Source organism: Bufo bufo, chromosome 9 (assembly GCF_905171765.1).
Source record: "Bufo bufo chromosome 9, aBufBuf1.1, whole genome shotgun sequence".
Taxonomy (NCBI): Eukaryota; Metazoa; Chordata; class Amphibia; order Anura; family Bufonidae; genus Bufo; species Bufo bufo.
In genome coordinates this window covers 226,363,396-226,379,188 of record NC_053397.1, presented here as the reverse complement: position 1 = coordinate 226,379,188, position 15,793 = coordinate 226,363,396, and the positions used below count along the sequence as shown (strand labels likewise).

The 15,793-nt window shown below is 47.8% G+C and overlaps 1 protein-coding gene across 2 annotated transcripts; it reads right to left on the bottom strand.

Annotated features, from left to right (window-relative positions):
* Positions 1 to 1,591: 1,591 nt before the first annotated feature.
* Positions 1,592 to 15,363, bottom strand: EIF2B3 (eukaryotic translation initiation factor 2B subunit gamma). Of its 2 annotated transcripts, none has more exons than XM_040408191.1 (12): positions 15,230 to 15,363; positions 14,011 to 14,165; positions 13,728 to 13,870; positions 12,565 to 12,724; positions 9,878 to 9,989; positions 8,631 to 8,720; positions 7,209 to 7,300; positions 6,779 to 6,969; positions 6,607 to 6,678; positions 5,997 to 6,145; positions 4,390 to 4,493; positions 1,592 to 1,728 (listed from the first exon to the last, which is right to left on the bottom strand). In XM_040408191.1, exons 2-12 carry the CDS (start codon positions 14,162 to 14,164, stop codon positions 1,676 to 1,678), a joined length of 1,320 nt encoding a protein of 439 aa, XP_040264125.1. In that variant the 5' UTR covers position 14,165; positions 15,230 to 15,363; the 3' UTR covers positions 1,592 to 1,675. The 2 variants fall into 2 exon arrangements, with proteins under 2 accessions (XP_040264125.1, XP_040264124.1); XM_040408190.1 differs by lacking the exon at positions 15,230 to 15,363 and adding an exon at positions 14,501 to 14,522.
* Between the last annotated feature and the right edge of the window lie 430 nt (positions 15,364 to 15,793).

Genomic DNA, 15,793 nt, shown 5'->3' with positions numbered 1-15,793 from the left:
ACTGCTCCTATGTACAAGAATATAACTACTATAATACTGCTCCTATGTACAAGAATATAACTACTATAATACTGCTCCTATGTACAAGAATATAACTACTATAATACTGCTCCTATGTACAAGAATATAACTACTATAATACTGCTCCTATGTACAAGAATATAACTACTATAATACTGCTCCTATGTACAAGAATATAGCTACTATAATACTGCTCCTATGTACAGGAATATAACTACTATAATACTGCCTCCTATGTACAAGAATATAACTACTATAATACTGCTCCTATGTACATGAATATAACTACTATAATACTGCCTCCTATGTACAAGAATATAACTACTATAATACTGCTCCTATGTACAAGAATATAACTACTATAATACTGCCTCCTATGTACATGAATATAACTACTATAATACTGCCTCCTATGTACATGAATATAACTACTATAATACTGCCTCCTATGTACAAGAATATAACTACTATAATACTGCTCCTATGTACAAGAATATAACTACTATAATACTGCTCCTATGTACATGAATATAACTACTATAATACTGCCTCCTATGTACAAGAATATAACTACTATAATACTGCTCCTATGTACATGAATATAACTACTATAATACTGCTCCTATGTACAAGAATATAACTACTATAATACTGCTCCTATGTACAAGAATATAACTACTATAATACTGCATCCTATGTACAAGAATATATCTACTATAATACTGCTCCTATGTACAAGAATATCACTACTATAATACTGCTCCTATGTACAAGAATATAGCTACTATAATACTGCTCCTATGTACAGGAATATAACTACTATAATACTGCCTCCTATGTACAAGAATATAACTACTATAATACTGCTCCTATGTACATGAATATAACTACTATAATACTGCCTCCTATGTACAAGAATATAACTACTATAATACTGCTCCTATGTACAAGAATATAACTACTATAATACTGCCTCCTATGTACATGAATATAACTACTATAATACTGCCTCCTATGTACATGAATATAACTACTATAATACTGCCTCCTATGTACAAGAATATAACTACTATAATACTGCTCCTATGTACAAGAATATAACTACTATAATACTGCTCCTATGTACATGAATATAACTACTATAATACTGCCTCCTATGTACAAGTGGGTCTGGTAGGTCTTCAGGTTGTACAGTCAGGTGGATGGGGAGGGGGTAATGCTACACTCGTGTACATTTATTTGTGTGGGGAGAGGACAGGCGGCCGCGCCATTGCTGACCACTTATAGGTTGACTATGCTTTGTCCACATTTAGCCATGCACTGGGAGGAGCGAGCACCACAATATTCAGATCTGTCAGACGGAGACAGAACTGGAGGGATACACTGGTTGCCTGATGGGGGATTAGAGCTTCTGGGATGATGGGAGTGACACATTGTGTGGACTGCCAGTGCCAGATCATTACTGCAGATATCTGTCTCACCATTGATTTTACTAAAATAAATTTATTAAATTGTGAACAGGACCCTGCAAATAGGGTGCAGGCAGCGCCCCCCATAGAAGACATCTCAGTAATAAACCTCCCAATCCTTTATTATCCTATAAATAAGTCTGGTTGGTGGGGGAGGGGATGGCGGGGCTTCTTCTGGGGCGACACTAGATCTCCATTAGTTGCTCGTTCCCCACAATGATCTCATTTACACGTTTTTCTGCAGAGAAAAGAAGAATAAAGCAGGTTACACAGAGACAGCAGATATTATAATACACCGCTATATAATGTTACAATGTAGAGATAACGTCACAAGCAAAGCAGCAGCGTCTCAGACAGGGACAGACTGTTCTGCAGCAGAGGCGGATTTAGAAGCCTTTACAATTCGGCCTGAGTGGACCCCCATATTATATACATTACACAATATGGCCGTGCAGTCTGCCATTACCACAGTGTATAACATCCAGCCTCTAGCCATGCAGTCTACCATTACCACAGTGTATAACATCCAGCCTCTAGCCGTGCAGTCTGCCATTACCACAGTGTATAACATCCAGCCTCTAGCCATGCAGTCTACCATTACCACAGTGTATAACATCCAGCCTCTAGCCATGCAGTCTACCATTACCACAATGTATAACATCCAGCCTCTAGCCATGCAGTCTACCATTACCACAGTGTATAACATCCAGCCTCTAGCCATGCAGTCTACCATTACCACAGTGTATAACATCCAGCCTCTAGCCGTGCAGTCTGCCATTACCACAGTGTATAACATCCAGCCTCTAGCCATGCAGTCTACCATTACCACAGTGTATAACATCCAGCCTCTAGCCATGCAGTCTACCATTACCACAGTGTATAACATCCAGCCTCTAGCCATGCAGTCTACCATTACCACAGTGTATAACATCCAGCCTCTAGCCATGCAGTCTACCATTACCACAGTGTATAACATACAGCCTCTAGCCGTGCAGTCTACCATTACCACAGTGTATAACATCCAGCCTCTAGCCGTGCAGTCTGCCATTACCACAGTGTATAACATCCAGCCTCTAGCCATGCAGTCTACCATTACCACAGTGTATAACATCCAGCCTCTAGCCATGCAGTCTACCATTACCACAGTGTATAACATCCAGCCTCTAGCCATGCAGTCTACCATTACCACAGTGTATAACATCCAGCCTCTATCCATGCAATCTACCATTACCACAGGTGTATAACATCCAGCCTCTAGCCATGCAGTCTGCCATTACCACAGTGTATAACATCCAGCCTCTAGCCATGCAGTCTACCATTACCACAGGTGTATAACATCCAGCCTCTAGCCATGCAGTCTGCCATTACCACAGTGTATAACATCCAGCCTCTAGCCGTGCAGTCTGCCATTACCACAGTGTATAACATCCAGCCTCTAGCCATGCAGTCTACCATTACCACAGTGTATAACATCCAGCCTCTAGCCGTGCAGTCTGCTATTACTACAGGTGTATAACATCCAGCCCCTGCCATGCAGTCTACCATTACCACAGTGTATAACATCCAGCCTGTAGCCGTGCAGTCTACCATTACCACAGTGTATAACATCCAGCCTCTAGCCATGCAGTCTACCATTACCACAGTGTATAACATCCAGCCTCTAGCCGTGCAGTCTGCTATTACTACAGGTGTATAACATCCAGCCCCTGCCATGCAGTCTACCATTACCACAGTGTATAACATCCAGCCTCTAGCCGTGCAGTCTACCATTACCACAGTGTATAACATTCAGGGGGGGTCTTCAGGTTGTACAGTCAGGTGGAGGGAGGTAATGCTAATGGGGGAGTTTTCAGCGGTCAGCCTCGGCCCCTTAGTTCCAGTGAAAGGAGATCTTGAAGTTTCAGCAGACAGACATTGTGGACACTTGTATGGTGACAGCTTAGTGGGAATGTGGAGGGCCCAGTACTTTTCTCCATATATCCACATACAGAGTATTACTGGGAGTGGGGATCTTCGGAGCGCTGCTTGTTTTGACGTTGCTATAATTTGGCGCGGCCCCAGTCACGCTCCTCATACACCTGCAGATGAGCGTGACCCCTGCAGAGCCTGTTGAGTCTGGCTTTAGAGGTGGTCTCCAGATCAGCAATGACTATGGTTGACACAACCCTGCAGATGCTTACAATAGCCGCGTGAGTATTTACACCGCGCTCTACAGCGGCAGAGGCTTCGCTTACATCTGCGGGGCACTCGTGCCGGTCTCTGGGTGGTGGAATCGGAAGCCATGTATTTTATCTGCTTATATTCTGCACTGACACTTAGTTCCCACTGTGCCGAGACCACCCACAGAAGACAAATCCCAGTCTATCCCCCCATGAGACTCGGAGGCTTCAATAGCACACCACACGCCCCACATAGAGCGGCTATTATGGCAACGATGGACATTATTATGTGCGCAGAATATCCGAACGATCACGTTAAGCCCGTCATATGTGCCGAGGGGCACTTAACCCTTTAATGACCAGACTATTACTGATGGCGTTTCAGCGCTGTAGCTTCCCCAGAACTCAATCCTCAATATTTAGCTGGGTGCGGTGGAGCCGCAGCGTCGCTGGACTATGTGGTTTTACACAACGTGAAATTAGACATCTTTGTGTTTTTAGAAATTTGACCCAATTCTTTAGACGTGAGCAGCTTTCCAGCTACAGATGTTCTTCTACCCAGATCTGTGTAAACTGAAGGGTCACCGGGTGGCGGGATATACAGCACGGGGCGTAAGCTCACGGGTCACGCCAGTGCTAACCTCTGAACTTAGATCTTGGGGTGCTCATAGGAGGCCAGAGTGAGGTGGAGGAGGGGCAGATGTATACAGTGTGCGGCCCCTGCTCTGTACATCACTCACCTTTACTATTGATTCGAAGACCTGAGGCGAGCAGGCAATCTTTAATATCGGCACCGCTGTGGATGAAGGCTTTGTTACAGATGACGCTTCCCTGGAGGTTGCAACTGAGGGGAAGGCAAGAGACAGTGGAATAAAACACTGACAACTGGATGACTCATGCCGACAACCGACCAACTGTCCTCAACCAACTTTCTATGACCCTTCAATACTCAGATGCTAACGGCAAAATGTAAGCTCTTGGTCCGAGAATCAGAAAAGATGATCCTGACTGAAAAACAACAACACATTACAAGTCTCCCTCCTGTCCTGTTTGTTTCAATGTATCAGTGCCGGTAAAGTCCGAGTCCGGGCTGTAACAAACCCTCAGCAGTGAGAGGCATTAGGTATATTCTGATTTTGTGGATGTAAAACTAAAAAAATGGCAACTCACTGACAGCAAGCAGAGATCTTGAAAACAATAAGAAATTGAAACACTTAGGGGGGAAATTATTCCCCCTATGCCTTCTTTCAGTTCTGCAAGCCCATAGGCCCCAACACATCATTATTTACGGCAGCCCCAATCTGCCGTGGATCTCGTTCTGGGGCACGGACTGCCGGAGGAGGCCGGTATGTTATGGCCTGCGTCTCATGGTAAAGGACATGCCTCCTCCGACAGCAGACGCCGGTCTGGATGAATCAGGGCCAAAGTCTTTTAGAAAGTTGTAGAACTGTTCATTATAGAGCAATAAGCTTGATTTATGGAAAACTGGACCTCAGCCCTTTAACACAGATGCTGGCTGACAACTAATGAGCACTATTACGGTACAGTCCTGCTCTGCCAGTGTCAGTCTTCACTGTAAGTTTGACATTCTGTCAATGAACCACAAAGCAGAGCTCTAGGCTCTTCCAGGCAGCGGGCAGGGGATAGCGGGGGGCGCGCTGACTGCCCTGTGCTATCCAGCTGTGTAAACCAGAGCCAGGGGCCCGGCCACATTACATGTAATGAAGAGGGCAGGAGCACCCTGTGGAGACGGCACAATGCCTGTGTCTCCCCCACGAGGCCATGTGCAGGGTGGGGTGTGACAACGGATGGGGGTGGGGTCCCTTTCTGATGGGTGGAGGGGGATTACACAGATGTGTGTGTTAAAACAGCCGGACCACCTAACAAGATAAGAATGAAGCACCTCTGCTATCAGCACCAGCCCCTCCCCCTCCAGGGCACACACGCCTTGTAAACAATGTGACCCCCTGTGGAGGGCACATGGCCCCCAGCATGATAGCAGAGGTCAGAAATGGCAGAGACCGGAATAGATATATTTATGCTCATTAACTATCTCCATAATGGATATAGCCGTGTCATTCACATCGCCCAGCACGTCCCGCAGACCCCATACGGCCCCCCATGTGTCTGGTGGAAGGTGCACTTAATTTGTCATTCCCCCGGCTGCCGTCACAATGTCTCCTGAACGCATCCAGGGGGGATGTCGGGGATCACAATCTGTGTGCAGCCAGTGCTGGTGATGAAATGGTTAATGTGCGACCACCCAGCTGCCGGTGAACTCCGGGCTCAGCTCCGGGACACAGCAGTGCCACCAAGCGGCTGCAGGAGGAATGGCGGCAGTTCCTACCTGTCCTGTATCGTGACGTCGTTCATGATGATGCAGTTTGTGATCTTCACTCTCCCTTCGATGACGCAGTTGGCGCCCACAATTGAATGCTTCACAGACGTCTTGTCCCCGATCTTCGTCTGTTCCCCGATCATGCTGTCTGTTCCCACCTGCGGAGCGAGAAAGGAAAGGTGGTCAGGGCAGGAATCTGAGGGATCCAGCAGGGTCAGAGATCTGCAAAACCTGCCCTGCTTCATACAATCAGCCGCTGCAGCTTTCTGATACATGTTGTGTCTTTAAGATTTCTGCTTGCTGTCAGTGAATGGAAAATTTATTTTATCAAAAGTTGTGGCAATCCTGTCAGCTAAGCAGACTCCAAACCGTTACATTTTACCTGCACTGATACATTGTAACAAGTGCCAAGAAAGGAAAGATGCCAGCTGACACACTGTCACAAGCCCCTCAGCTGTGAAAACAGAACCAGGCCAGGACAGTACCTCCTGATCGCTGCTCTCAATTGTCTCTGCCACCAAGTGTAAGAACCGTATTACACTGCGGCATCTCAACCATGAGTGCGATGTACTAAGGGTCAGGGCGCAGCGACATGTCGCCATATGATATCCCGCCTCACCATGAGCTTATCCGCGATGTCGGCCGTTGTATGGACGCGAGGCTCTTCACTACAGATGGAGCTCTGTGGCACCTGCAAAAAGTAAGAGTCACCGCGTGTCCAGCGTCTCCTCGCGTACCGATCCGGCAGGGCGCTCAGGAGCCCGGTCATACAGCATCCGATGGCACCTCACCTGCTTGTTGGCCTCCATATACATGGCCAGGCTGTTCACCCGGCAGCACAGCTCACTACTGGCCACGTGCACATAACAGCGCAGGCGGCTGCCATGATACGACTCCTTCATGTCGCCCCGGTGGTCGTTCCAGCTGGACTTGTCTAAGGCCATTTCCAGGAGGCTATCCCGCGGTATATAACTGTAGATGTCTAGGAGGGGCGAGAGGTCAATATGATGTGATAGAAGTCGCTGGTCACATGACCAAGCTACAGATGTATATACTATAATATCCAATCTATATAACAAGGGAACCCCGCAGCGAATGACCTAGATAAACTGTTGCGACATATTGTAAGCCTTCAGCAGAAGCAATGAGGAAAGAGGCGGCCATGTAGACGGGGGACGACAGGACAGACACGTTTCTGACGGGCGCCGGACGGTTTCTTACCTTTCTTGTCTGTTTCGTGGTTCACATTCTTATGTGAGAACTGTTTACTGACCAGATACGGCACCAGCTCCCGCCGGACGGAGGAGAAGGAGCTGCAGGGGGAGAGACAAGAAGATCTGCAGCCGCCAAAGAGACACGAATGGGGAGGTTGATCAAAACTGGGGCAAACCAAAACTGACTCAGCTGACCCTGGAGCCAATCAGATTCCACCTTTGATTTTTCAAAGCTTTTTTAGAAAATGAAAGGATCAATCTGATTGGTTGCTGTTAGCAACTAAGTCAGATTCCCCTTTGCTCCAGCTTTGATAAATCTTCCCCTAAATTCTGACAGTATCTAATGACCCTCTAATGTCTATGGGGCCAATAACACAGCGACACCAGGAAAGACTAGGATCAGTTACTTTCCCCTCCATTAATAGTGTCACCTGTATTTAAATTCACTGATTTCCAGAGCTGCACTCACTATTCTACTGGTAGAGTTACTGTGTACATACATTACTTAGCCTGTACTGATCCTGAGTCACATCCTGTATTATACTCCAGAGCTGCACTCACTGTTCTGCTGGTGGAGTCACTGTGTACATACATTACTTATCCTGCACTGACCCTGAGTTACATCCTGTATTATACTCCAGAGCTGCACTCACTATTCTGCTGGTGGAGTCACTGTGTACATACATTACTTATCCTGCACTGACCCTGAGTTACATCCTGTATTATACTCCAGAGCTACACTCACTATTCTGCCGGTGCAGTTACTGTGTACATACATTACTTATCCTGTACTGATCCTGAGTTACATCCTGTATTATACTCCAGAGCTGCACTCACTATTCTGCTGGTGGAGTCACTGTGTACATACATTACTTATCCTGTACTGATCCTGAGTTACATCCTGTATTATACTCCAGAGCTGCACTCACTATTCTGCCGGTGCAGTTACTGTGTACATACATTACTTATCCTGTACTGATCCTGAGTTACATCCTGTATTACACTCCAGAGCTGCACTCACTATTCTGCTGGTGCAGTCACTGTGTACATACATTACTTATCCTGTACTGATCCTGAATTCCATCCTGTATTATACCCCAGAGCTGCACTCACTATTCTGCTGGTGCAGTCACTGTGTACATACATTACTTATCCTGTACTGATCCTGAGTTACATCCTGTATTATACTCCAGAGCTGCACTCACTATTCTGCTGGTGCAGTCACTGTGTACATACATTACTTATCCTGTACTGATCCTGAGTTACATCCTGTATTATACTCCAGAGCTGCACTCACTATTCTGCTGGTGCAGTCACTGTGTACATACATTACTTATCCTGTACTGATCCTGAGTTACATCCTTTATTATACTCCAGAGCTGCACTCACTATTCTGCTGGTGCAGTCACTGTGCACACCACCTACGTACTCATTGTCGGCTAGGAAGTCCAGCACGTATTTCCGCAGACAGTAGAGGTGAGCGTCTAACATTCCCATTTTCATGTGAATTCGGGGATATCTGCAGGTAGAAGACATCATTGATATTTTCAGGGTCTAATAAACCAAACATTACGTAATAAACGTTTGCTCTAAGAAGCAGCTGAACAGTGAGAGGCCACCGTTACAGTACACGTACAGTCACCCAGCTTTCCACAGATCCTGAATACCATATATAGCTGTTCTCCTGTGTGTCAGTCTTTACTGTAGCTTTAGCATTATAGTCATCAATCAGGAGGTGCAGTTGCTGCAATAGAATGCACAGTTTCCGAATACGTTACTGAATATTGTTAATGAGACAAATTGAAGGAGGGTCCGCACCCCCAGAGCCCCGAACCCCTCTAACCGGGGGGCCCTCACATCCTGGGCCTTCTAGTGCATGAATACAATGCCAGAACTACAGTAAAGACTGACACAGTCAAGCAGAGCGATAGTTAGGAATACACCTTCATATTAGATTAATCTATCTGCTTTCCAGGGTACGTGGAAAGCTGGATGACGTACCACGCTCACTATAGAGAGGAGGCAGTGAGGTGCTGTCGGTATCTGACCTGTAGGGTAACGAGGCACACTTTGCCTCACAGGCTATAGATATTGGCCAGGTGTAGTGAGAGTTCTGCAGAGAGGACGGGCTCAGAATTACACCGGGGATCCGAGAGGTCGACCTATACTGCGCACATGATGGACGCAGGTCAGTTGGTTCAAAGGTCATGGGGCGCAGGACTCGGCAGGTGTGGCTTCCTCCTGGCCGGTCGTTCCATTCTCAGGTTTCATAGGGAAGAGAAAAATCTCAAACTTCACTGAAAATATCGGGATGGACTGATTATATCAGAGGCGTCGGGTCAGATGGCAGACGGAGAGCGCAGCGCTGATACCAACCATAAGAAGACACATGGCCGGATTATCAGGATGTCCAGACCTCAGCGCGCTGAACCAAAGGGGACACTTGAGCACTGACCGCCCTTTGGTGCAACACAGAGGTTTCTATCAGAGCCACATGTATGCCGGCACCCTCCAGCAGCCCTGAGAGCCGGAGCTCCCCCACAGCATGAAGACTCAGGGTGATTCATGACTTCGGGGCCCCTGCAGCAGCACACCTGGGACTAACAGCTGCGGGCCCTGAAGCCCGGACTCCTCGCCCACGGCTGGAGGAACGCACCGCCACATGAGGTGACTCACCGCTGGAAGATGCATTTCTTCAGGTCCAGACCATCGTCCAGGTCCTCCTCATTGGCCAGAAGCAGGAGTCGGGAGCCGCTGTCGTCCACGCCGATGAAATCTCGCTCCTCCACTGACAACGAGAAGTGGGATTAATAAATCTGCTACCTCATGCACCATACCGGCTGCCACAAAGGGAACCTACACCCTGCCAGAAACCACCGCCCTCACCAGTACCCGCTCCTACTCGTAAAGGAAACGGCTTATAATACAACTCCCTGAAGTACAGAAAAATCTCCTGTCACTATACGCTCAGTACGGTCACATCCCTATACAGTTTGTACACTGCTCAAAAAAATAAAGGGAACACAAAAATATCACATCCTAGATCTGAATTAATAAAATATTCTTCTGAAATACTTTGTTCTTTACATAGTTGAATGTGCTGACAACAAAATCACACCAAAAATAAAACAGATGGTTAAACAGTAATTATTATCCCTCTCAAATTTGAGAGATATTCCTGCATAGTTTTGATGTGTTAGTTATGTTATTTGTTTGTTTTTCTGTTTTCATATCCTTAGGTTATATACTATTTTTATAGGAAGAATGTTTACTGATAATCAATACTTCTTGGTTACAATTGTTTCTTCACAATACAAGCTGTTATACAAATCGCTTATAATATGTTTCTCTTTTGACATTGTGAAAAATTCTATGTTTATTTCTTCATATCTTCCACGCGACTTAGAAAGCAATTTCTGTTCTATTTGTTTGTTTATAAAAATTTTAATAAAAAGAATTTCACAAGAAAAATAAAAAAATGGAAATCAAATTTTTTAACCCATGGAGGTCTGGATTTGGAGTCACCCTCAAAATTAAAGTGGAAAAACACACTACAGGCTGATCCAACTTTGATGTAATGTCCTTAAAACAAGTCAAAATGAGGCTCAGTAGTGTGTGTGGCCTCCACGTGCCTGTAGGACCTCCCTACAACGCCTGTGCATGCTCCTGATGAGGTGGCGGACGGTCTCCTGAGGGATCTCCTCCCAGACCTGGACTAAAGCATCTGCCAACTCCTGGACAGTCTGTGGTGCAACGTGACGTTGGTGGATAGAGCAAGACATGATGTCCCAGATGTGCTCAATTGGATTCAGGTCTGGGGAACGGGCGGGCCAGTCCATAGCATCAATGCCTTCGTCTTGCAGGAACTGCTGACACACTCCAGCCACATGAGGTCTAGCATTGTCTTGCATTAGGAGGAACCCAGGGACAACCGCACCAGCATATGGTCTCACAAGGGGTCTGAGGATCTCATCTCGGTACCTAATGGCAGTCAGGCTACCTCTGGCAAGCACATGGAGGGCTGTGCGGCCCTCCAAAGAAATGCCACCCCACACCATTACTGACCCAATGCCAAACCGGTCATGCTGGAGGATGTTGCAGGCAGCAGAACGTTCTCCACGGCGTCTCCAGACTCTGTCACATGTGCTCAGTGTGAACCTGCTTTCATCTGTGAAGAGCACAGGGCGCCAGTGGCGAATTTGCCAATCTTGGTGTTCTCTGGCAAATGCCAAACGTCCTGCACGGTGTTGGGCTGTAAGCACAACCCCCACCTGTGGACGTCGGGCCCTCATATCACCCTCATGGAGTCTGTTTCTGACCGTTTGAGCAGACACATGCACATTTGTGGCCTGCTGGAGGTCATTTTGCAGGGCTCTGGCAGTGCTCCTGCTTTTCCTCCTTGCACAAAGGTGGAGGTAGCGGTCCTGCTGCTGGGTTGTTGCCCCCCTACGGCCTCCTCCACGTCTCCTGATGTACTGGCCTGTCTCCTGGTAGCGCCTCCATGCTCTAGACACTACGCTGACAGACACAGCAAACCTTCTTGCCACAGCTTGCATTGATGTGCCATCCTGGATAGGCTGCACTACCTGAGCCACTTGTGTGGGTTGTAGACTCCGTCTCATGCTACCACTAGAGTGAAAGCACCGCCAGCATTCAAAAGTGACCAAAACATCAGCCAGGAAGCATAGGAACTGAGAAGTGGTCTGTGGTCACCACCTGCAGAACCACTCCTTTATTGGGGGTGACTTGCTAATTGCCTATAATTTCCACCTGTTGTCTATCCCATTTGCACAACAGCATGTGAAATTGATTGTCACTCAGTGTTGCTTCCTAAGTGGACAGTTTGATTTCACAGAAGTGTGATTGACTTGGAGTTACATTGTGTTGTTTAAGTGTTCCCTTTATTTTTTTGAGCAGTGTATAATCAATCCATAAGGCACCAGCAACACTGGCCTCGGCCGAGCATGCATGTGTTCTCAGTGGGAGAGGGCAGTAAGCCACTGCCAGAGCCTCCATGTCCTCCCTCTAGACTCCTCTTTCCTCTCCAGTCTCCTTTGGATCTTTCCCACCCCCTGTGCCCCGGACCCCCAGGAACCCCCTACCGTCCAGAGCCCCCGGCAGCTGCTTATCTTCCTTGAGAGCAAAAGATCTCGTGTACCCCCCCCCCTATCTACCACAAGGGTAGGGTTAGGACACCCTGATAGACACAGGCTGTCAGGACATGAGGGGAGTTGTAGTTTTGGAATAGCTGGAGGGCCACAGGTTGGGGGACACCGCATTGGGTAGACAGTTGGTCCCACACAAATTGGCGATGTGTATGGGCCCCCTCCATATCACAGGACGCCCCCCACGTCGCTACTCACCAGCCTTCTGCTTCCCTTTCTGCCCGGGGACATGCTCGCTGGGCTCCGGCGCTTTCTGCATCAACATGGCGAGCGTGGCATTGTGAGCTCGGAACAGGTCAATGACTTCGTGCAGAGCAACTTCCGTGATGAGGTCGCAGCCGATTACCAGGACGTCGCTCTAATGGGAGTCAGTGAAGTCAGACAGGAGTCAAAGTACATTCCCCAAATATATGACAACGGTCACTTACTGCAAACTGCTCCAATCACTTCCAGAGCAGCCTTCACAATACAGTCCAGGAGTCTGTTCCAGGAGACTACGGAACTTACCGTATTCAGCATAGCCAGACACTGCCGCATCTCCATTAACTATAATGGGATCCGATGGTGATCCAGTGGGTATCCGCAGAACCGGTTATAATAAATGGGGATCCAGCGGTGTCCGGCTACAATGGATATGGGAACTCCAGTAGTCTGATCCTCTGCTGGAACAGACAACCGGATTTACATGCTGGAGATGTGAACGTAGCGTTCAGTACTTCCAGAGCTGCATTCACACTGCCTATGCTCCAGTCACTTCCAGAGCTGCATTCACACTGCCTATGCTCCAGTCACTTCCAGAGCTGCATTCACACTGCCTATGCTCCAGTCACTTCCAGAGCTGCATTCACACTGCCTATGCTCCAGTCACTTCCAGAGCTGCATTCACACTGCTTATGCTCCAGTCACTTCCAGAGCTGCATTCACACTGCTTATGCTCCAGACACTTCTGGAGTGACAGTCATAGGGTCTAAAACTTGCTAGAAGTCTTCAATGCAACAGAAGTCAAATGTCTCCGACATCCCTGCGCCCTACACCTATATTTCTAGTACATGTCTTATACTCTGGTCACATCTAGAGCTGCATTCTCAATTCTTACACTGCTGCTCCATTCAGTATGCTTATACTCCAGTCACATTTAAAGGAGCATTCATCATATGTATGCTCCAGTCACATCCAGGTTTCTTTTTTAATACTCCAGTCACACTCAAAGCTGCTTTGAGTATTCTGCTTTAAGTGCGATGTAGTATTTCTGTCTACAGCACTGAAGACTGACCGCAGCAGACACTACACTCCCCATAATATGGCACAGCAGAGCGCACTCTGCGCAGACCCGGACCCTGTGAACTCGGAGGTAGTTTTACCTTTATCTTAGAGGAGATGTGGCGCAGAGAGTCGGCCGTCCCCATCTCGGACGCCCTGTCATCGGGCAGACACACGACCTCCACCTTCATTCTCATGTCTGGGATGTATTTCTGCACCTCCTTGGTGGTCACCACAATGACCTCTGCCACCAATGAGAAGACACGTTATCTACGGACCGCCGGAGGTACATTGTGACCAGGCCGGGACCTCATCATAAACAGTGGTGTATGAAAGGAGACTCGGGGGGCAGAGGATTCTGGGACCCGCACATTACACACTCACCCTCGAATCCTGCCCGCTCCAGCATGTTCAGCGGGTACCACACCAGGGGTTTATTGCCCACAGGAAGCCGCGGCTTTGGGATACTGGTGGTGAGGTCCTGCATCCGGGACCCCCCATAAACCGCCATCACCACCGCCTGTAATTCTACCGCCATCCTGCAAGAAAATAAGATTAATCGCCATCCCAATTCCTATTTATTAAAGGGCCAGCATCCAGTAAATAAAGCGTCAATTTTCTAACAGACGATATTCTGTTTCAGTTATCACCAATTTCAAGATCTTCGATTGCTGACGGTGAATGGTAACATTCCTGTCTACATCCAGATGCTAAGCCTGTACAGCTGAAGGTTTGTTACAGTTGTATCCAGACTAGAGAACCGTTACCTGCACGGATACAGTGTAACCAATTAGCAGGACCGAAGGGAGATTTGTGCTGCAGACGTCTTGACACATTGTAACAATCCCTCAGCTGTGGGAAGTATTCGGCTTACATTTTACATGGATTTTGGTGTGTATCAAGTCCACATCCCACTGTGGCCGGAGTAAGCTGCACTGAATGGCGCCGATCCATGGCGGGCTCGGCGGCAGGAATCTGATGGTCGGCCTTGGATTTCTCACCGGGATTCTATGACGAGTCCACGTTGGATTTTTACAAGCATGTGAACATAGGACAGGTAGGTGCTCAGCCTCTGAAGGTAAATAATGTTTTCATTCAATGACTGCAAGCAGAGATGTGAAAACTGTGAAGGGCACGGTCTATTCATTTCCCTCAGATGCTGGATATTGGGAGTGATAGGGACGGGCGCGGGATCTGAGCGCAGCGGTGGGATGTATACGGATCTACGGCTCGGGGGGGGGGGGGGGGGGGGGACGAGGCCATCACCGGTGAAACGGTCGCACCCAGCAATGCCGAAATTTACAATGCGCCAATTTCACCGCAAGTCACATGAAATGGCGCAGAACTTAAAATGCAGTACAAGAAGTGGTTGCAAGTCAGGAGTGGTCAGTCTGCTGGGACTTGTGGTCCACCCAAAGAATCCATAACACTATACAGGGAGGTCCTTAGCTGGTGGGGCATGCTGGGGATTGTAGTCCCACGCCAGCCGTTGTCTACAGGAAACCTAGCCCCTGATCTGGCAGTAATGGGGCATGCTGCGACTGGTAGTCACAGACGAAGGATGACACCCTGCCCGGCACCCGGCGGGTGAGTGACCCGGTACCTGTCAGTCGGCAGCGGCCCAGTCTCCTGTAGATCCCTCAGTTCCGGCGCTGGAAGACGGATCCCGCTCAGGGACAAAAAGCCTCAGCGCAAACAGGGACCACGTGTTCTCCATGTGTGCTGTGTACAGCCGGCTGTCACATGACCGTGCCGAGGCCACGTGACCCGCGGGTGTATATCGGGGATGTGAGAGACACATGGCGGGGGCGGGGCCGGAGTAGTCACCGCCTTAGTCTGAGTCTTATCCTTTCTCCATTGACCTCCGAGGCTTCCTTTGTATTTTTTTATGGCGGCATTTATTATTGTATATATTTCTTGATGGACGGATTAAAAAAACCTGCGATGCGCCATTGTTTTTTGTTGTTGTTTTTGGGAGTTTTTAAGCCATTCACCACACAGTAAAAATGATCTGATAAACGTAATCCTCTGGTCCGGACGATCGAAGCGGCGCCAGATTTATATCGATTTTATGAACCTTTGATAATGAACACGTAATAAATCAGTTTCTGTCGCCGTTTTCTGATATCACCTTTTTCGTAGATTTTTTTTCGCGTGTGAGCTGTCA

Coding starts and splice junctions, on each gene's coding strand:
- EIF2B3 (XM_040408190.1), bottom strand. Junction 13,871..14,010: donor GGAGCGGGCAGGATTCGAGG/GTGAGTGTGTAA, acceptor CATTGGTGGCAG/AGGTCATTGTGGTGACCACC. Junction 12,725..13,727: donor ACATCTCCTCTAAGATAAAG/GTAAAACTACCT, acceptor GACTCCCATTAG/AGCGACGTCCTGGTAATCGG.